This window comes from Podarcis muralis, chromosome 14 (assembly GCF_964188315.1).
Source record: "Podarcis muralis chromosome 14, rPodMur119.hap1.1, whole genome shotgun sequence".
NCBI classification, from domain to species: domain Eukaryota; kingdom Metazoa; phylum Chordata; class Lepidosauria; order Squamata; family Lacertidae; genus Podarcis; species Podarcis muralis.
In genome coordinates, this window is record NC_135668.1 from 55,471,870 (window position 1) to 55,493,324 (window position 21,455).

The window sequence follows — 21,455 nt, forward strand, 5'->3', positions numbered from 1 at the left end:
TATGGACACACACACACACACACACACACACACACACACACTATTTTCTTCCCCTTATTAGGCTTTCCTTGTTGTTCAGGTCAGACCTCAGCACAATGATGTAGCATTTAGGGGAAAAGATGCAACCCAGTAACCCAGCAGTGGAGGACAAGATGGAGAAGACCTCCACGGCTACCATGTATTTCCCTTTGGTGCTCAGGTAGGTTGGAACAAAGGTCAGCCAAACACTGCAGAAAACCAACATGCTAAACGTGATGAATTTGGCCTCGTTAAAACTGTCAGGTAACTTTCTGGCCAGGAAAGCCACAAGGAAACTCACAATGGCCAGAAAACCCATATAGCCCAAAGCACAATAAAACATGGCAGCTGAACCCTCATTGCATTCCAGGATGATCTCACTCTTCAGTGACTGCATGTCTGTATCTGGGAATGGAGGGGAAGCACTTAGCCAAAGGGTGCAAATGCCAGCTTGAAGGAAAGAGCAGGAAAAGACCACGCAATTGGCCAGCCCCTTCCCCACCCATCTCCTCATTCTGGATCCTGGCTTGGTTGCCATGAATGCTAGAACCACGGTGATGGTTTTGGCCAGAATACTGGAAAGGGCCACCGAGAAGACGATGCTGAAAGTCATTTGTCGGAAGAGGCAGGTCCCTTTTCCAGGCTGACCAATGAAGAGCAAGGAGCAGAGGAAGCAGAGAAGGAGGGAGATGAGGAGGAGGTAGGTGAGGCTGCGGTTGTTGGCTTTGACGATGGGAGTGTCCTTGTGCTTTACAAAAGTCACCAGCACGAAGGTGGTGATCAGGGAGAAAGCCAGAGCGGAGACAGCTAAGCTGAGCCCTAACTTTTCTTGGTAGGAGAGGTAGCTCAGCCCCCTTGGAATACACCCTGTTTGGTCTTTGTTTGGGTAGTTTTCTTCTGTGCACTTGACACAGGCGTCCATATCTGGAAGGTGGAGGGGGAGAAGATGGAACAATTAAAAATGTCAAGAATATAACCTACATCTACCTGAAAGAATCAGTTACGGCAGGCAGTGAAAGTGTTCTTGAAATTGTTTGACAAACTGCAAGAGATTGGACACCCATAATTTCAGGGAGAGGGTTTGAATGTTGCTGAGCTTGGTCTAGTACATGCATATCCTCTAACATTTCTTCGATGAAAATAGGGATGTCCAGTTACATAAACATATTTTTATTATTTATACTTTGCCCTGCTGCTCTGGGTAGCTTCCAACAGATATAAAAACATAATAGAACATTAAGCATTCAGAAAACATACAGGGTTGCCTTCAGATGGCTCAGGGGTCAGATTATTTTATAGCCGCTAACATTTCCCCAATCAAGCTAGGGAATTCCTAAGGAAAAGCAAGGCATTCTGGGATCAAATCAGAAACCAGGATGGCTTCTGTAAAACCAGGACTGTCCCTGGAAAATAAGGACACTTGGAGGGTCTAGTAGATGCAGATCTCATCTAAAACCAAGAATGCACTAGGAAGTTCCCTTATTCCCATAGTATATTCGTATCTGCTTGTTGTTATTGAAAATCTTCATAAATTAATTACAAAATAAAATGTATTCCAAAAGGGAAAAGAAAAGTTTGGTGACAATTTTGTGCTTGCTGTGCAGGGCTTCCTTTATTAGTAGTAGTAGTAGTAGTAGCAGCAGCAATAATCATAATAATAACAACAATAATTTTATTCTTATATCGCCCATCTGGCTGGGTTTCCACAGTCACTCTGGGTGGCTTAGACCCTATATAAAAACACAACAAAACATCAAACATTAAAAAAGAGAATATCCTATACACACAACAAACAAACCAATAAATCAATAATAACTATAATAACAGTTTAGTTATACCCACATTAAAATGACAACCAACCCCAACTAAAGATCTAACCAACCCCAACCCCAACTTGACAAAAGCAAAACAGAGGAACCAAAATTAGAACCGTTTAAAACATTGTAAAACTAGGCTTGCCCTATTCTTTTTTGTTGAAGTTGTTGATCCTCTGAGGAGCCTTTCAGGGCTCCCTAGGATAGCTGGACATGGACCTTGCAGAAGGGAGCACTTTTCCTTCCAGCCTCTTGGCAGCACTGACTTCCCTCTCTTGTTCATGGGAGCTTTGATGTTTGCCTTCCTTCTACAACCTTTCCCATGCAGCCATGCTTCCGGAAAACATCATGACACCCTCAGATGGGTTTGTTTGAGATAGCCTTTCATTCGCCAGGCAACTGTTCATTTTGTTCAAATATTTTTTGCATTCAAAGAAAGCAGAGGTGAAATATATATTTGAAGGAAATGGGAAGAAGAGGGCTGTGATGTATTCAGTTCTCTGTGTTTGCCTGAGCTTGAGCCCCTGTGTTCTGATTCGATACTTGATGTCCAATCGCAGAACGTTTCAGGATTTGGGCTACTGCCATTGGCCCTTAAACTCAAAGTTATGATGCGCAGCTTGGGAGTTTAGACAGCCAATTACATTGAGAGTGGGAGTGGCCTAGCTCTTCAGAAATGTATACAAGCAGTTGCTTTGCCCCTGTTGGCCAGTTCTGTTAGTTCAATAAAGGTTCTTGCTGCTATCACTGTGTCTCACTTCGTGGGAACCCAGCTACACTTCAAGGGCCTCCTAGCCACCTGAATCTATTTATGGCCTGAGGTCTCTGAATACAGAGACTGACAAAGGTTCAGTAAAGGGCTTTTCTTTAGGTGCGGAACTCCCAGAGAATGGATTCCACTTTTCCATTTTTAAAATATTCATCTGATTGATCACATGGCTGATGTGTGTGATTTATACCCCTTAATAGTCTGTTTTAAATTAAAAATATATTGTTATTTAATCCTGCCTTTCTTCCAATTATCTCAATGCAGCATATATCATTCCCCTCATTAGATCTTCACAATAATCCTGCTTGGTAAAATAGTGACTGGCATAAGGTCAAAATGTCCTTGTTTTTTTTAAAACAAAATTTTAAAAATAAAGTTTTCTTTAACATATATGTTGCAGAATGCATTCAAGGGGACATACATTTTCCAAAGAAAGGAGGAGTGAGTATATTATGCTAAGTGAGTGTCTTGATATCTCTGTCCAAGTTGCCTCTTACCCTTCTGATTTGAGATCGTCCCTTCTGGACATGGAAAACAATCATAGCAGCAGAATTTCTCTCCCTCCTTCTTTTTCCTGCTGGAGCCAGGATAGCAGTTGTCATTGCACACAGAAACTGGCAGCCCCTGCACAGAAACACGCACCGGAGCTTAGTAGGAATATATGAACCCTCATGATGAGGAGAGTGTGCATGGGCCAGCTGGGGCTGTGGACCCTAAATCAGCGTTTCTCAACCAGGGGCCATATAGCCCCCTGGAGGCCCCCAGGATATTCCAAAGGGGCCACAGGTGAAAACCGCATAAATAGGGGGCCATGACAAGAAACTAGGGGGGCAGGTTTCAGTCGTGTAAATTATTTACTCTGCCTAACGTGGAGTGGATTACTGTCATCATGCCCGGAATATGGAAATATGAAACAGAGATAAAGTAATTAAACAAGAAAAGAGATAATGCGGGATTTGACCAAAACAAATTCTGGAAAAAGGAAGAAATTTTCAAAAGTGTTGAAACTTGTTTGCCTCTCTGTCATTCAATCGCCATTCACCAGATGTTGGCAGATTATACTACACCTCCCATCATCCTTGATCATTGGCTAACATGCCTGATGGTGATGGGAGTCATAGTCCAACAACATTAGGGGACCCAACATTGATATTATTTTTTTTACAATATCTGGGATGGATCTACACTCATGATTTATAAGATTAAGAAAGGGTTAAGGAAAGATTTTCAAAACATAAGAGCCACATTGTTGTTGTTTAGTCGTTTAGTCGTGTCCGACTCTTCGTGACCCCATGGACCAGAGCACGCCAGGCACTCCTGTCTTCCACCGCCTCCCGCAGTTTGGTCAGGCTCATGTTTGTAGCTTCGAGAACACTATCCAACCATCTCATCCTCTGTCGTCCCCTTCTCCTTGTGCCCTCCATCTTTCCCAACATCAGGGTCTTTTCCAGGGAGTCTTCTCTTCTCATGAGGTGGCCAAAGTATTGAAGCCTCAACTTCACGATCTGTCCTTCCAGTGAGCACTCAGGTCTGATTTCCTTAAGAATGGATGCGTTTGATCTTCTTGCAGTCCATGGGACTCTCAAGAGTCTCCTCCAGCACCATAATTCAAAAGCATCAATTCTTCTGCGATCAGCCTTCTTTATGGTCCAGCTCTCACTTCCATACATCACTACTGGGAAAACCATGGCTTTAACTATACGGACCTTTGTTGGTAAGGTGATGTCTCTACTTTTTAAGATGTTGTCTAGATTTGCCATCGCCTTTCTCCCAAGGAGCAGGCGTCTTTTAATTTCGTGACTGCTGTCACCAAGAGCCACATTACGTTTAGCTTAGAACGTTGATCATGCATTATTAAAGTGGGACACCAGAGGGTGCTGCAGAGCAACCAGGAACCAGGCAGTGAGGGGAACAGCTGTTTTGTAAGTAATTAACTTTTTTAAAGCAATTATGTTTTAGAACGATATAGTTAAAATCATTCTAATGACATTAAAAAGGTCAGTGTACATCCAGCTCTGGTCTCACACTGCTACATCTCACCTGATTAAAGCTTTTATGCCACACAATCTGATCATCATAAATGGTTAACTCTTTGCCGAAAGGAGCCTGAGGGTTCAGTTTTCCAACTTTGGCTCTAATCACTGAACCATTGGGGTAAATCCTCCAGTTTGTAACATCGAAACCTACAACTAATTCTGCATTTTCATTAAAGTATACAGTATCTCCAGCACTGTTGTTGAATATGATGCTCCGTAGAAATTGATGGACCTGGATTTAAGACAGAACAGTCTATGGTAGAAAATCTTAAATTCACTGGAGATTTAAACACCCATTGGATAGAGAATTTACTTTTTTCTCAGAGCCAAATTGATCTGTGGGAAGAATCAACTCGGTATGGATATCCAATCAGTATGGATATCTAATGAACTAACATTAAGAACTAAAAAAGTGGAACTACAACCTAGGACACTCTTGGAGTATAATTCATTACTGCTGGAATTAAGAATAGAAGAAAACTCACCTTTCAGATGGAGACTAAACAAAAGCTTATTAGACAATAAAAATTACCTTGCAGAAAGCAGTGGAAAACCCTGAGAGATTATTTTGAACTAAATTTGAAGCAATGTATGGATATAAATGTGGTTTGGGGCACAATTAAAGCTGTAATGAGAGGTTTTTTTATACAACAAAATACTCTGCAAAAAAAAGAGAGAGAAGAGAGAAGAAAAAGAAAGAGTTACTGGATTAACTAATTAAACACAAAAAACAAATAATTAAAAAACCAGGAAATGAATCAACAAAACAGAATATAGAGATGTTACAAACCTAATTTTCAATGTTGGTAAATCAAGAAATTGAATGGAAAATAAAATTGATAAAACACAAATTTCGAGTTTGCAAACAAATGAGGAAAATTGCTAGCATAGCAGTTTTTTTTAAAAAAAGCAAGGAAGTTGGATTGGAAAATGAAGATAAAATTGATCCATATTTAAAGTAGAATGTCCTACAAAAGATTCCAAAAGAAAAGATAAATCTTTTAAATGCACAAATAATGATGATGGAACTGCAACAAGCAACAGGACAAGCTAAAACAGAGAAATTGCCACAACCAGATGGACTTTCAGCTAAATATTACAAAAAACTGCAAGATCAGTTGGCACAACCATTGAAAGATGTAATGAATAAGATAATGAATTTGAGTCAATTGCCAGATTCTTGCTCATATTACATTATTTCCGAAACAGGTTTCAGATTTACTTTTAGTTAAAAATTACAGGCCGATCTCACTATTGAATAATGACTACAAATTATTTGCTGATATTTTGGCAAACTGTTTGAAAACAATATTAAAAGAAACAATCCACCAAGATCAAGCTGGCTTCCTACCTGGCTGCCAGATGAAAGATAATACAAGGAATATAATAGACATAAAAGAGTATCTGGAGGCCAGGAATGAAAAGCAAGCGGCTTTGATGTTTATTGATGCAGAGAAGGCCTTTGATAATGTTTCTTGGATTATTATGAAAAAGACAATGGAAATGATGGAATTTGGAGAGCCATTCCTTAAAGGAATTGACACTATATATTCTGAGCAGAAAGCCATGCTGATTGTGAATAATGTAGTAACTGAAAAATGTGGAATTACAAAGGGAACAAGACAGAGTTGTCCCATGTCACCATTACTGCTTATACTAGTCTAAGACATCCTAGCAAGAAATGTAAGAGCAGATGAAGGAATAAAAGGAATTATGGTGGGGAGTAAAGCATATAAACTGAAAGCTTTTGTGGACAACCTTGTGATAACAGTTGAAGAACCCCTGGTCAACATACCAAGGCTGTTAGATAAGATTCAGAAATTTGGGCAAGTAGCTGGTTTTATGAATTCAGTTTGTTTGTTTGTTTGTCTGTCTATCGTTCTTTCTTTCATCTGTCTATCATCTATCATCTATCATCTATCTATATCTATCTATCTATCTATTATCTATCTATCTATCTATCATCTATCTATCATCTATCTATCTATCATCTATCTATCTATCTATCTATCTATCTATCTATCTATCTATCTATCTATCATCTATCTATCTATCATCTATCTATCTATCTATATCTATCTCTATCATCTATCTATCATCTATCTATCTATCTATCTATCATCATCTATCTATCATCTATCTATCATCTATCATCTATCTATCTATCTATCATCTATATCTATCTATTATCTATCGATCATCTATCTATATCTATCTATCTATCTATCTATCTATCTATCTATCTATCTATCTATCATCTATCTATCATCTATCTATCATCTATCTATCTATCATCTATCTATCATCTATCTATCTATCTATCTATCTATCATCTATCTATCTATATCTATCTATCTATCTATCTATCTATCTAATCTATCATCTATCTATCTATCTATCATCTATCTATCTATCTATCTATCTATCATCTATCTATCTATCTATATCTATCATCTATCTATCTATCATCTATCTATCTATCTATCTATCTATCTATCTATCTATCTAATCTATCTATATCTATCTATCATCTATCTATCTATCTATCTATCTATCTATCTATCTATCTATCATCTATCTAATCTATCTATTATCTATAATAATCTATCATCATCATCTATCTATCATCTATCTAGTAAAAAAAAAGGCAAATGAAATCGAAAAACTGCAACAGTTGGTAATGATAAGCAGCCTAGTTGACCCCAAAGCCCACATCATTATTCCTTAAAATCTTATTCCCTTTGTTTCTGTTTTGTCCTCTAGATAGATGGCAAGAGAGTTCCCCCTGCAATGTAAGAATCTCAGCTCAAGCATCCATGACAGCTCTTCATGTCAGAAAGTTATTCCTGACAAGTATAATACAGTGATTAAGGATAAGAATAAAAACAACAACATGGGAGGGTTGGGAAGTAAATATATATATTAAAAAAGAGTATGCGAAGTAAATTGATTTAATGTTTTTGAAAACCTAATAAATACTACTACTACTACTACTAATGAAAGTTCTTCCTGATGTTCATTCAGAATCTCCTTTCTTGTAACTTGACACCTTTGGTTTCGGTCCTACTCTCCAGAGCAGGAGAACACAAATCTGCTCCATCTTCCATGGGACAGCCCTTGAGATACCTGAAGATAGCTATCACATCTCCTCTCACTCTTCTCTTATCCAGGCTAAACATACGCAACTCCCTCGACTGTTCCTTGTCAGGCTTCATTTCCAGAGCCTTGATCATCTTGGGCTCCCTCCTCTGCAGGCAACCCACTATCTGCTGACAGGAATGGCAAAGAGCCAAATTTGAAAACCAGCCCTCTTTACTCCACTTCTTCTCTCCACCGTAGCACCTCTCCTCTCCTCCTTCCACCCAATACACAGCTCTGGACTGCAGGGGTGGGAACTTAGTTACCTAAAAAATTATCTGATTTAATTACCTGCCATGGTTCCACATTCTGAAATGCCGTTTTTCGTCCTTCTTCCAATCTTCTATGCATGGATTTGAACTGCAATATAGCATTCAGAGCATGTGCCACAGCATAGATAGCATTGTAGACATTGTAGCTGTGGCCAGTCATTTTCATTTCAAACAAACCTCCAGGAAGGCTCTCCAGATTCTCTTCCCCAGTGCAGGTTTTATTCTCCTCTCCTTCCCACTCCTTGGACGTTGTTAGCAAACAGTCAAAAGCCTGTTCCCAGAAGTCTTGAATAAAGCCATCTCTTTTGAACCACGAAGGTCTTACCATCTGAAGGAACTTTTGGAAACCCTCAGGCTGATTTGAGTGAACTGTGAAAGATATGGAACCATGGAAGGTTTGCAAATCCCAATTCTTTTGAATAGAGTGTGATGCAAAATCCCAGTGAGATGTAACAATCCAGACTTTTCCAAGAGGTGGCAATTCCATGAATGGTGCTGCAAAGAACAACATTCTCAAAGCCTGAAAGGATGGAGGTTCTCCATAGACAAAAAACACACTGGCTTTCTCCCTGAAGACAGTTGAATAGTATTCTACACGTTGTAAAACATATTCTATAATCTCATCCACATAATTCCATTTTGGTATTCTCATGATGAAGGCATAACAGATGCCATTTTCATCAAGCATTGGGACCATTGTCTGCAAAAACTGGTCCCCTTTGTCATCATCCACAGCACCAAGCCCAATCCATGTCCATCCAAAATGTTTGAGTAACTGCACAACCCCCATGTGCTGTTGGGCTTCATTTGGGACCATCTGGTACAAAAAGGGGTATAAAGTGTTGGCATGTTGTATTGGCAAAAATGATCCATAAGTGAGCTGAAATAAAATGCATAAATATTACTCAAAAGAGCATGTTCAATGATTCTATTCCAGTAGACTTGTATGCCATTTTATCTGTGGAATATCAGAATGACACGATCTGCAAGTAATTGCTTTGCTCGGTTTAAGTACTCTTACTCCCAATACTAGTGCTTACTTATGGGAGTGTAGAAAAGGGGGTCTCTGCTATGTGGTAGTCATGAAAATATTCGAAGTATTTTAATGTGTTGCTTCAGGCGGTCATATGCTGCCATCATCTGTAACAGAAGATCTACAGGAATCCAGAATCATGTCAAAGGGGTGGATCCAGGCAACAAATAGAGAAAAGGGGGCTTTTTGTGCGCATTCTGTAAATCCATTGTTTAATGCCAATGGAGGACACAGGGTATTAACAAATCATCACCTATATATGCCAGGTAGACCACAGAGAGCTGGTACACATTCAGGCTCATGCAAGTAAGGTGTCAGATTGTTTTGTGTCCAAACATGCAAGCTTGAGCCCAGCTCCCTCTTCTTCTCACTTTTAACACATTTTGTCACCATCCCGATCTGCCACCCTCAGTCTTCAGGGGGAATCAGGGGTGAAAGCAGGACTTTCAGATTGTGAGAGAGGCTATGAGGAAGATCAGGAGAGTCCTATATGTTAAGAGGCACTTCAGGTGGCCTTGGGACAGGACTGGTTCCTCCAGATCCTTGGTGCTTCTGAGCTCCTCTGCAGGCCCCACATCTTTCCCTCTGAGGATGTCGCCCCATTGTCTATGTCAGACAATGTTCACAGCGTACAGCTCCCAACTAGAGATCAAAGTCATGGATGAAAAGGTTGAACAGGATCCAGGAAAGAACAAAGCCCTGCTTAAAACTTGTTGATCCGCACAGTTTGCCAAGGAACTGTCGATAAACCTGATAGCAGTATCATTAAACCTGCATTTATCCAAAGGATGACAGGATTTTTTTTCTGAAATCATGATGATGCCACCATGATGTGTTCTCTCTATACTCTCAGAAACAGGCTTACCTGTGGAGTCTTGTACATTGCTGAAATGACGGCCACATTCGCAGAGATTTCGGAGATGCATCCTCCAATCAGAGCTATCACTTTCTTCTGGTTGTGACCCTGGAAGTTGGGGACAAACCTCCCTTGTGCAGAAAAGAGGCTGAGGCTGGCCTTGTAGGTCATCTTGGCAGTGTAGTAGCTGTTGAGGATGTGAAATCCCAGAGAGACGTTGGATAAAATGTCGGGGTTTTCATTGATCTCTTGGACAGCAAATGCCAAGGCCAGGATGTGCTGGTAGTTCTTTGGCACCGAACTGTCATGGAAATGACAGATGTTATAGCTGTTGACAAACAACAGTAACAGAAGCAACCAAAGGACATCCATCCTCTTCTTCTCTCATCTGCTTGTTTCCAAGATTGACTTGCAGTTTGAACCTCAGTTGAGTCATTCCCTTTGCCAATCAACTGAGTATAAAAGTAAGATTTTCTTTGCATGTTTTCACAAGGTACATAAAATATTTTGTTTAGTTTTAATCTTATTTCTTCTGGATCAGTATGTTTAATCATTATTAGTTATTAAATGTATAACCTGCCTTTTCTCCCTGAGTTTTATATACCTAACCTTTCTCCCAGTTTCTCTCATTATTCATGTTGCTAATCAGCCACATGATTACAATTTTCATCCTTTTTCTGGCATTTCCCAAAATCACTTTAATTCCTATTTATTCTATTTATTCTTGTTTTAATTCATTGCACCATTAACTTAGCACAATTTCCCCTTAAATTCGTGCATAGAGAGAACCTATGTGATTCCTCTATCCTAACTTTTCTCATGCCACTATGGGCACACACTTTCCCAGGTCCCCCCCCCCCCCATTTGATCAATATTTCCTTCCTCGGTTCCAGTTTAGGACTGTGTTTCAGGGATGATCTGCTTCCTAGTATTTTAAAAGGAAACTCTAAGAAGAGAAGTAATATAGAATTAGACCCTTTTATCTTGTTACTTCATTCTATACAGAGGGGTCCAGACTATATTTCCAAATGCATCTAGCCAAGACATTCTCTCATCATATTTGATTGCTGGTTCATCTCCAGTGTACTTAAAGCAATAAAATATTTGACAGTGGGAGGGAATAACTAGCTTTAATATCATCCAGATTTAGTCATGCTTCCTCACTCCTGTAGATATTCTGTCCAAGGCTGGTGGAAGTGCTCTTGTGAGACTCGGCCACATTGAGATTTGTTGTGTGGCAGAGACTATCACAGGCAATGGGTAGCAAAGCAAAAATGCTTTATTCTTATGCAAGAATGGTGGCTCATCCATCTCGTGGTGCAGACAAGAGACTACGGGGGCTGCAGGTTACACATATGGTTTTATACTGTCACATATGCAGCTTGATGACCTGTTTGCTCCCAGCTTGACTCACCTTTATGTAGTGACTAACCTTAACCTTTGATAAGCCGCCTTCATTATGCCTTTTTTTGGGGGGGGGGGATTTCCACTGCCCCTTTGTTCCCTCTATTATTTCTGGTTTTGCTCATTTCTCTTGAGCAGAGTGCCTCAATTTCCCAGCACAATCACCAACCTAATTCCAATACAGTGCACAATTTCCATACATTTCAAGAACACTTTTGAGAGAAAGCTATGAATGCTTTCTGCCACCAATATGCTGTAGGTGCCACTTTTCTCACTCCAGAAATGAACAAACACAATTGTTCCTTAAATATAAGTTCTCAGCAACTATACTTGGAACTTATTAAATAAGCAGCATGAGTGAGAGGGAGAGATGGTGCCTTACATGGGCTCATTAATCACAATCTGTGTCGGCTGTTTCAGGAAAGAGAGGAGATTATGGAGGAAGAAGACCTGAGAAACAATCTCTCCAATGACCAGGTCTCCAGGATGGTAAAATTCATGAGGGATCGGGAGGGGATCATCTTGTATGCTACAATTAATGGAATGTTTCTGGCCCACAACATGACACAGCAGGACGAGCAGAAGCACCGCAACCAGCATGATTCTGTTGGAAGAACAGAGCCATGAAACGCAGCCTCCCATCTTTGCCTCTGCAGCATCACACACCACGTTCATCAGGACTGACCTCAACAACATCTAAAATAATTCTTTTTGTTTTAAAAATCCTCATACACAGCAACAATTATCACAGCACTGGTGTATAAAGAGGGGGAAATGGTGCAACCTTGCAAATCAGTTTGTCCAAAAGAAAGTGAGGTCAATTGTGATGAAGCAGTTTGCTTGGATATGTGTGTTAATGAAGAGCCATAGAATGAGGTCCAATTTTCCAGTGGCCAAAGACGAATGCCCTAACAAACAGAGGGGGGATGATCATAACAGGAACGATACAGAGTCCTGCCTAGACCCAAATCTAGTTCTAAATAATGTGAGATCTTTATAACTTCAGATGGTGATTGTTGATGTAGCTGAAGAGCTCTGGAAGCACTTTGTGTTTTTCAGAGCGAAAACCAGCAATTCTGCTAATGATGGGGAGGATTATCTGTTCCCCGGGGTGTTCCTTGCTTTGGAAGTTGCATCATGCACGATGAACCTGTGAGGAGTCATCCTCCCAACTTGGAATCCTACGAATCTTATTATTTCTTTTGAAGAGTAATTAGCAGGAGGAGGCCGTTAGCTCAGTAGGTCCAAACTTCACCTGCCCAGAACTAGAGGAAATAATAATAATAATAATTTATTATTTATACCCTGTCCATCTGGCTGCCCCCCCCCCCCAGCCACCCTGGGCGGCCCCCAACAAAACACTAAAATACAATAACCTATCAAACATTAAAAGCTTCCCTAAACAGGGCTGCCTTTAGATGTCTTATAAAAGTTTGGTAGTCATTTTTCTCTTTGACATCTGGTGGGAGGGCATTCCACAGGGCGGGCGCCACTACCGAGAAGGCCCTCTGCCTGGTTCCCTGTAACTTGGCTTCTCGCAGCGAGGGAACTGCCAGAAGGCCCTTGGCACTGGACCTCAGTGTCCGGGCAGAACGATGGAACACATCCCTGATATTGGGCATAATCCAGCAAGCCTTCACCCCCCCCCCAAATGTGAAGGCTTAGAGTTAAAGGTACAATCACAGCCTAGGGAAATTCCCGGTTCAGATGCATCGTGATTATGGGTTCATCTCTTTAAATTATTTGCCCCATTTGCTTATGCAGTATTATCAACATGAATGTCATCAAATAACATCTATACATCATTTTCATATAGTTTCCCCCCAAACCATAACTTCCTGTAGACTTCAGATCTATATTCCACAACCGCTCCCATGTCAACATGAGAGAAAGGAAGAAAGGACTGTTTCGCTGTAGCTGCAGCAGCATCTTTTTACTGCCCTCTCTCCAATGTGAAGGAGAAGAAAATGCAAGCAGGAAACTGGGGCAACGGCTTGGCCAGCAGACAAGTGGGATCCAAACTGGGAGGAGGTCAATTGATGCAGCAAGACAGAAGGCAGAGGAAGGAAGTTTCATGTGTGTCATTGCAGGCTCAGAAGGGCCAGGTCCCCCCTTTCTTCGATTTCAAGGGGGAATAACTGTCTGCTGAGGTCGGGGCTCCCCCCCTTCGCCCACCAACCTGCATCCCGAGGAGGCCTGGCAGCCCCCTAATATGGAGACCCCCATCCCCCAAGTAAAAGCCCCCTCCAGCCCCCAGCTCCCCTTTGCAAGAAACATCCCTGGTGCTGGTGTCTGAGGAGCCCCATGCACAAACACACGGGGGGGGGAGAGAGAGACAGAGAGGAGCCCCCGCAGCCCATTCCCTGCAACAGACCCCTCCCCTCTTGGGAAGATGCACCCCCCCCCCGCAAAACAAGCTCCCCTTTTCCAGCTGCTCTTTTCGCTCCGTCTCCGGCTGAGGTTCCTGCCTGGGGATAGTTTACCTGGAGACAGGCTGGTCATTGCCAGGGCGCTTGTTCATTGGCCGAGCTGGGAGGGACTGTTCTGCTCCGCCAAACCACCCCCTGGCCGCCCCCGCCCCACAGCCCCTTGGAGGACGAGCATCCAGGAGGAAGGGGCAAGGGACACTCGGGCTTGAATCGCCCCTCGCCCGCCTCGGCCCAGGAAGAGGAGGAAGAGCCCTTTGCTGCCTCTGGGCGACCCCCCTCCTCGCCCCGCCAAGGGCGCAGGAGGGAGGGGGAGATGCCTGGGGAGGGGTCTGGGGGGTTGGGGGAGAAAGATCGCGCCCCTGGGCGTTGCTTGTGGGCAAAGGTGGAGGGGGTCTCTCTGGCTGCAGGGAGGAGAAGCCCCCTGCCCTGACAGGTGCAGACGCGGCACCCGGGAATACGGAGGGGTTGGGGGGAGGAGGAAGGAAATTGGACGCCCCCAAAACACGAAAGGGAGGGGAGGGAGGATCTGAACCCTCAACTAGCCTTTCCTGTTGGAAGGAGGGAAAGGGAGATAAGACAAAAGTTGTTCTTTCCCCTTTATGGGCTCTGCTGCCACAGAGACCTGCTTGGTTCAGAAGCCCCCAATGGTCACACCCAAAAGGAATCAGCCCCCCCCCCGTCCCTAATGCCCCCCAGAAGACAGAGTGGTCTCTCTCCTCCCCAACAGCTCAAAAGGCGGAACCTAAAAACATCACGGAGCAGAACCCTTGAAGACTCGGAGGAAATCCTTGTATTCTTGGCTTCACTTTGCGGCAAGGAGCTCAGGGCAGAGTTACATCCTTGCTATATTCACAACAATCCTTTGAGGAGACATGGGTTGGTCTATTGAAGGATTGCTCTGCCAGAGTCACCCCAAATGCAAATCCACCCCAGGATCACCCTTTGGGGCTGTTACGGCTGTGAAATGAGGGGTTTTTTAAGTCTGTGTGAGCAGAGAAAGTCCTTCAGCATCGCCTGAAGTCTCCCCCCCCCCTGCCCCTCTCCCTCATCCCCCCCCCCGCAGTGGAGGACACCCTGGTGGAGCTGCACTTCTTCCAGGAGAGCTTCCCTTCGGAGAAGAAGTCCGGGGAGTTCCTGCTGGAGTTTGACAACGAGGAGATCCTGCACGTGGACTGGGAGAAGAAGCAGAACGTCTGGAGGCTGCCGGACTTCCAGCGCTTCTCCAGCTTCGAGATGAAGGCGCCCTGGCCAACATCGCCCTCATGAAGAACAACATGGAGGTGCTCATGAAGCGAAGCAACCACACCCGTGCCCTGAATGGTAGGGCACTCGAGGGGGGCAGGGGAGAGAGCTGGGGGGCAGGCAGGGGGTGGTCTCTTGGCTTCTGACAAGGCAGACCTTTCAGGACCCCTTTCTGCCTACCCAGAAGGAACTCTGCTCGAGGGAGCCAGTCCTTGGCTGACTGAGACAGGCTAAAAGGGAAGAAAAACCAAACGGGAGGGGCACCATTGCACTTTGTACAAGCTCAGAGGCATTCCCAAACCTGAACACCCAGTGCAAATATACTCACAGCAGCTAATGGTGTGAGAGATTTTGCAGTCAAATCTAACAATGCATATTCTTGCTAATTAGCATGTGAAGGGGTCAAGTCCAGAGAGCTGTACTAATGATACAGGGACCATAGAAAGGTAGTTGGTAGAGAGGAATTTGTGTGATGGGGGGAAGGAGAAAATAATATTTTCTTCTCTCTCTCTTCCTTTGACCAATGATGGAAGCAGACTGGCCGTCACTTGCTCCAAGTTCAGGCACATGCCTGAAGTTGTTTTTTGCTGTAAATGCAAATATTTTGTCCGTGTTGTTTTAATGCTGTTGGTCCTGAGGATGAATGCTTGACTGTGAGCAAATATATGTTTTAAACTTACTTTTCAGCCTGTAGCAGGTTTCTTTGATAAACTGGGGGGAACAAAGGGAGAGATCAGCCTAATAGCTAATTGCTATGTTTTCAGTTTATAGACTGCTTAAAATGGGTTTTAATCCCATTTCTTTCTCCATCTCCTTCCTCAGTTGCTCCTTCAGCCATTGTGTACCCAGAAAATGCTGCGGAACTGGGGGACCCCAACGTCCTCATCTGCTTTGTGGACAGGTACTCGCCCCAGTCCTGAACATCACCTGGCTGAAGAACAATGAGGTGGTCTCTGAGGGCGTGGAGGAGACAGACTTCTACCCTAGCGTGGACAACACTTTCTGCAAGTTCTCCTACCTCCCCTTTGTCCCACAGCAGGAAGACATCTACATCTGCCAAGTGGAGCACTGGGGCACCCAAGAGGGAAAGATGGAGAAGATCTGGCGTAAGTACCGGACAGGATTGGGGCTTTTCTCTGGGACTTGAACTCACAAACCCAGATTTTTAGCTCATAAGAAGCAAGTTCAGATTATCAGAGCAATTTATTCAATTGAAGTATATTTGCACTTTTGCATAATTCATTCTGCTCTTTCTAGCCATAGGACAAAATAAGGCGTTCAGCTCCCTTCAAGGTATTGTCCCTCAATTTAACTTAAAAGTGTATATTAAAGGGTGTAGAGTGAGTGTGTCAGGACTCTTGGGTTCTTTCTTCTGCTGAACACACACAGAGAAACAGAGTGCCTCCTTAGCCCTGTCCTCTCTCTCTCTCTCTCTCTCTCTCTCTCCATCCCAGTTTCCAAGGTGCCCTCTCCCATCCCAGAGACGATGGAGAATGTGCTGGGTGCCCTGGGCTTGGCCTTTGATATCCTGAGCATCATCTCTGGCACCATCATTTTCTTCAAGGCCATGAGGATTAACGGTCACAGGGGCCTCTTGTGAGTTGAACCTGTTTCACTTCATGGGCTCAGAGACAAATTCAAGGGAAGCCAAAATAGGGGACAGCGGCTTTGTCATAGCAATGGAGTAGGGTGGGCCTCATCCTGCCCAGAAGCTGCTCAACCTCAATACTCCCAGCTCACAAGCTCCCTTCTCCTTTCTTTTCAGATAATGGAGGATTTCTTTCCTGACAGCCTCTTCTGCAAGGCCCTCTCAGCTCAGCTCCTTTGGCAAGAGTCTCTTCTGCTATAAATAAGCTGGAAGGAGTTGCTACCTCTATGTGAAGCTTCTTCTTAGAAGCTTTTCTGGTAATGTGTTTAACTTCCGAGAACAATAATGATAGCCAAAGATCTTAGGCAGACTTACTGTACATTACTTTTCTCCCTTTTATGTTTCCCTCTTAACAAAGAAATTGCTCTCTGACTGTTGACAGCTATACTCCGATTTTTTTTTTTTTACAAGGGGAGGCCATCAACCATAAGGGTTTTTAATGCAAAATCTGTTTCCCAGCATCTCTATGCTTCAAACATCTGGTACAATGGCTCATTTCCTAAGTTGGACGGGTTCCAGGCAAAGTTTCTTCGATCCCTATTACAGGTCCCAAACTGTGTCCCAAATTCAGTTCTATTTCTGGAAACAGGTGAATGCTTGGTGGGCTGCCTTGAGATACTGGCTCAAGATCTCAGTATTCAGCCTGGGGAAGGGATTATTAGTACATTTAACCAACGAGAAGTTTGTCAGCCCATGGCTGAAAACCATGGCCAGTAAAGGTACCTTGATTGGACTGCCATCATCCCCCTTATATCATCTGGGTTACAACACTCCCCTTGAATCCCTGAGGCAAAGGCTTTGAGACATCTCACATAGCGACCTGCAATCCTGATCTTATGTAATTTGTAGCCCAGTTGCAGCTGGAACCCAATAAAGGTATGACTTTCAGATATCCTCATACCTTAGGAATTTGTCTGTACCTACCTATCGGCATTTATTTACCAAAGCCAGACTAAATGTATTTCCCTCGGAAGTTCTAAATGGCAGACTGAGAGGCATCCCCTATCAGAATAGGCTTTGTTTACCTTCCCAGGACGTCAATTGTATGAAGCATATCCTACTGCATTGTGGGCAACATGAGCAAGCAAGGGGCCAACTGATCACACCCTTACTGGCAAATTTGCAGGGAAAATCTGAAGCCTCCCATATTAAATATCTTTTGGAAGACAGGTCAAATGATATTACACTGGCCGTGGCAAAGGTTCTATCAGAGGTTATAAGAAACAAAGATCATTATGCCTAGATGAAACAAAATGACTGCCTTGGTTCTACCATCTGTCTGTCTGGTTGTTTTAACTGTATCTAGTTTTGAAATCAATCAGATGGGGAAGAAGAAGAAGAAGAAGAAGAAGAAGAAGAAGAAGAAGAAGAAGAAGAAGAAGAAATAATAATAATAAACGGAGGGTGGTATACAAATTGAATAAATAATTATATTATTGATAGTCTGGTTGGCCCCTTAGAGAACAGGATGCTTGACTAGATGCGTAATGGGCTGGATACAGCAAATTCTCCCAATGTTCTTATGTATTACTGTGTTTAGACTTAGATTTCTGTGCAAACAACTTCGAGACGGATTGTGAAAAACGCTGTAAATAAATAGACAGTGACAAGAGAGGGGTGAAAACACTGAGTATGAAAAAGATTAGAATTGGGACACACAAGGGGATTCCTTGGCCAGTTTTATTCCAACAAATGTCTGCATTTTCTAATAATGCAACAATTAAAGGCATCAACACAAGTTGACTCCTATTTGCTCCTCAGAATCAGGTGGTCTTTGCTGTTCAAGTCCGGCCTCAGAATGATTATGTACAATTTGGGGAAGAAGATGCAAGCGAGCAAGCCTGCACTGGAGGCCAAGATGCAGAAGATCTCCACAGCCACCATCTGCTTTCCTTTGGTGCTCAGATAAGAGGGAACAAAGGACAGCCAAACGCTGCAGAACACCAACATGCTGAAAGTGATGAACTTGGCTTCGTTGAAACTGTCTGGCAACTTCCTGGCCAGGAAAGCCACCGTGAAGCTGACACTGGCCAGGAATCCCAGGTACCCGAGGACACAATAAAACATGGGGGCAGAGCCTTCGTTGCATTCCAGGATGATTTCCTCCGCCAGAGAGTTCATGTCCACATCTGGGAAGGGAGGAGCCGTACAGAGCCAAAGAGCACAAATACTGGCTTGAAGTGAGCAGCAACCCAGAAGAACAGAGTTGGCCAGAGATTTCCCCACCCACTTCCTCATCCTGGATCCTGGTTTGGTGGCCATGAAGGCCAGAACCACCGTGATGGTTTTGGCCAAGACACAAGACACCGCAATGGAGAAGATGATGCCAAAGGCCGTTTGTCGTAAAGAGCAGCTCACTGGGTGAGGCTGGCCAATGAAGAGCAAGGAGCAGAGGAAGCAGAGCAAGAGGGCAAGGAGCAGAGTATAGGTGAGGTCCCGGTTGTTGGCTTTGACAATGGGAGTGTCCCTGTTCTTAGAGAAGACGCCAAGGACCAAGGCTGTGACCAGAGCAAAGAGCAGAGCCAAGGCGGCTAATGTGAATCCCAAAGGCTCTGTGTAGGAAAGAAAATTTTGTCTCTTGGGAATGCATTGATCTCTGTTGTGGTTTGGAAATTGTCCTTCTTGGCATTTGAAACAATAATCCATATCTAAATAAAATAAAATAAAATTACTTTTATATGAGTTCCCACAAACAAGGCAACCTTTTTCTTCTGGCATATTTCATTCTTTGTAATGAAATGGATTCCTCCATTTCCAATGGCCTTTCAAATTTCCTTTGAAACAAATACTACTTCTGCCCCCAAAACACAATTCTGAGACATTAATTAGTTGGAAACAAGTATCAGAGATAAGTGGAAACCACAAAAATGCAATGGGTATTATTTCTTCATAAACCATAGAGGTGGTATCAATCACATCACCAGGAATTTCGGATGCAACGTATTGACGACTGTTAATATGGTGCCATTGAAAGAGCAAACTGTAGTCTCTTCTGAAAAGTGAGAAGCCCACTATGATATCTTGGAGCAGCAGAATTTGATTTTGTGTTTCTGGCTCTCAGCCCTAAAACTATGGGGATGGAGGGTTAGGCAAGTCTTCCTTGACTCCGCAAGCTGTGGCAGGTGGGGAGCAGGCAGAGTACACTGGACATGATCCACACCTATTTCCACAGGTCTACTTTGTAAAGGTTAAAGTTGTGGCTTTAGTTTGCCCAACTCTCTGTGTCTGTCTTCTTTCTTCCAGATCTGAGTGCAACTGAGTGCAACTGCTGTCCTGTTTAGGAGTACTGAACTGCTAATAAGGGAAAACTGTTGAAATAGACTAGGAAGCATTGTTTAAAATAATAGATGATGTCTCCTACCCATTTGATTCGAAATCATCCCACCTGGACATGAAGCACAGTCATAGCAACAAAATGGCAGCCCCTCCTTCTTTTTACGGCTGTAGCCTGGCTGGCACCGATCATTACACAAACCAAGGGGCAGCACCTAGCCAGAAAGAGAGGAGAAGAGGAAACTCCAATTTGCATGTTAAAGAACACAATTTGAACCAAGAGATGAGATCATTTGGCACATTCATGTTATTCCAGAAGAGTGGTGTGTAAGTGAATAAATTGTAATATAAATTTTGGGGGTGAAGCAGAAAGGAAACTGAATTTTTCATCTGTATAAGATGATGGGTGGGAAGAGGACAGGGAAAGACAACAGATTCTGAATTACAGGGAGTTGGCAGAGAAGGCAAAATGGGAAGCATATACATTAAGCTCAGAGAGACAAATGCCAGCTCCCTCTGCCTGAAAAGCGAGATAAGCGCTGCACCTCATATTCACCTTTGGCTGGACCATCCAAGGGTCCTTGACTTTCCCTTTCCCTTTACTCTGACATCAATGAGACCTAGCTAAGCCTGGCAGGAAACCTCACTCTATTGTAAGAACCCCTTCATGCATTTACTGGACTTAAGTATGTTATTAATACCAGACTTTATTCTTGCATTTGTATTCTTAATGTTAATAAAATGCTCCCTCTTTACAAAAGCAAGAGTCCACTCCCACCTGATTGAATGCTTTGTGCCATGTGATGGCTTCTTCATCCATGCTGAAGTCCACATAGTGTGATTCCTGTGGTTCTACCTTTCCTACTTTCACTCGCGAGAAGGTTTGGTTGGGGAAAGTAACCCAGTTCAGAACATCAAATCCAGCTGCCAATTCCCCATTCTCATCAAAAGACACAAAGTCCCCAGCACTGTTGTTGAAGGAGATGCTCCTCAGGAAAGAGGGAAGCTGGACAGAATAAAACAAGGCATAGATCAAAAAGTAAAGAAGGGAGAAGCTTAATTGGTTTTATAAAGGAAAAAGTATCAATCAATGTATGTCATACAATGGAAAGGAGTCAAAAATTGTGTGGTCCACCTTTGGAGCAGATATAAAGGACCCTGGGATGCTCCCAGAGCCCTGTCAGAACCTCCCCACAGCCTGATAAACAAGTGGGCACCTTCTTTGCTGGTCTGTCAGATGCACCCAGTAGCCTTGTGTCTCCTTCCATGAGGCTGGAATGGAGTGCACTGCCCTGCTCACCTGGCTTTGGAAGGGAAGCGCCCTCATGCCTCTTTCCCAGAGCCCAGCAAGCAAGGGGGAGGGCTGCACACCCAGGGCCCTCCCTGGACCTTCTGAGAGCCTGGTAAGAAAGGAAGACCTTCTGGGAGGGCAGGAGGAAGGGGGTAAATAAATAGAGAGCAGGTCTCCTGAGAAATCTCTATGTGGGACAAGAAGCTACAGTTAGAACTGGATATGGAACAAC

At 43.3% G+C, this 21,455-nt stretch overlaps 2 protein-coding genes and 1 pseudogene across 3 annotated transcripts; 1 reads left to right on the forward strand and 2 right to left on the reverse strand.

The window, feature by feature from the left end:
- On the reverse strand, positions 1 to 13,861 carry LOC114583969 (vomeronasal type-2 receptor 26-like). The gene is made up of 4 exons (XM_077918941.1): positions 13,824 to 13,861; positions 9,946 to 10,237; positions 3,099 to 3,225; positions 1 to 942 (listed from the first exon to the last, which is right to left on the reverse strand). The coding sequence occupies exons 1-4, from the start codon at positions 13,859 to 13,861 to the stop codon at positions 41 to 43; spliced, it is 1,359 nt and encodes a 452-aa protein (XP_077775067.1). The 3' UTR covers positions 1 to 40.
- Positions 13,862 to 14,641: 780 nt separating this feature from the next.
- LOC114583972 (HLA class II histocompatibility antigen, DR alpha chain-like) lies at positions 14,642 to 17,557 on the forward strand (annotated as a pseudogene). The gene is made up of 5 exons (XR_013390657.1): positions 14,642 to 14,645; positions 14,764 to 15,089; positions 15,834 to 16,117; positions 16,466 to 16,607; positions 16,777 to 17,557. The product of XR_013390657.1 is annotated as an HLA class II histocompatibility antigen, DR alpha chain-like (transcript).
- Positions 17,558 to 18,405: 848 nt separating this feature from the next.
- LOC144325462 (vomeronasal type-2 receptor 26-like) lies at positions 18,406 to 19,368 on the reverse strand. The gene has a single exon (XM_077918777.1). The coding sequence runs from the start codon at positions 19,303 to 19,305 to the stop codon at positions 18,406 to 18,408; it is 900 nt and encodes a 299-aa protein (XP_077774903.1). The 5' UTR covers positions 19,306 to 19,368.
- Positions 19,369 to 21,455: the final 2,087 nt, after the last annotated feature.

What these genes read in the sequence shown, in the direction of transcription:
- LOC114583969 (XM_077918941.1), bottom strand. Translation starts at nt 13,861, where the DNA reads ATGAACAAGCGCCCTGGCAATGACCAGCCTGTCTCCAG. An exon ending in AATGACCAGCCTGTCTCCAG is followed by an intron (nt 10,238 to 13,823) that starts GTAAACTATCCC and finishes TTTCCATGACAG; the next exon opens with TTCGGTGCCAAAGAACTACC. An exon ending in GACGATCTCAAATCAGAAGG is followed by an intron (nt 943 to 3,098) that starts GTAAGAGGCAAC and finishes TCCACCTTCCAG; the next exon opens with ATATGGACGCCTGTGTCAAG.
- LOC144325462 (XM_077918777.1), bottom strand. Translation starts at nt 19,305, where the DNA reads ATGGATTATTGTTTCAAATGCCAAGAAGGACAATTTCCAAACCACAAC.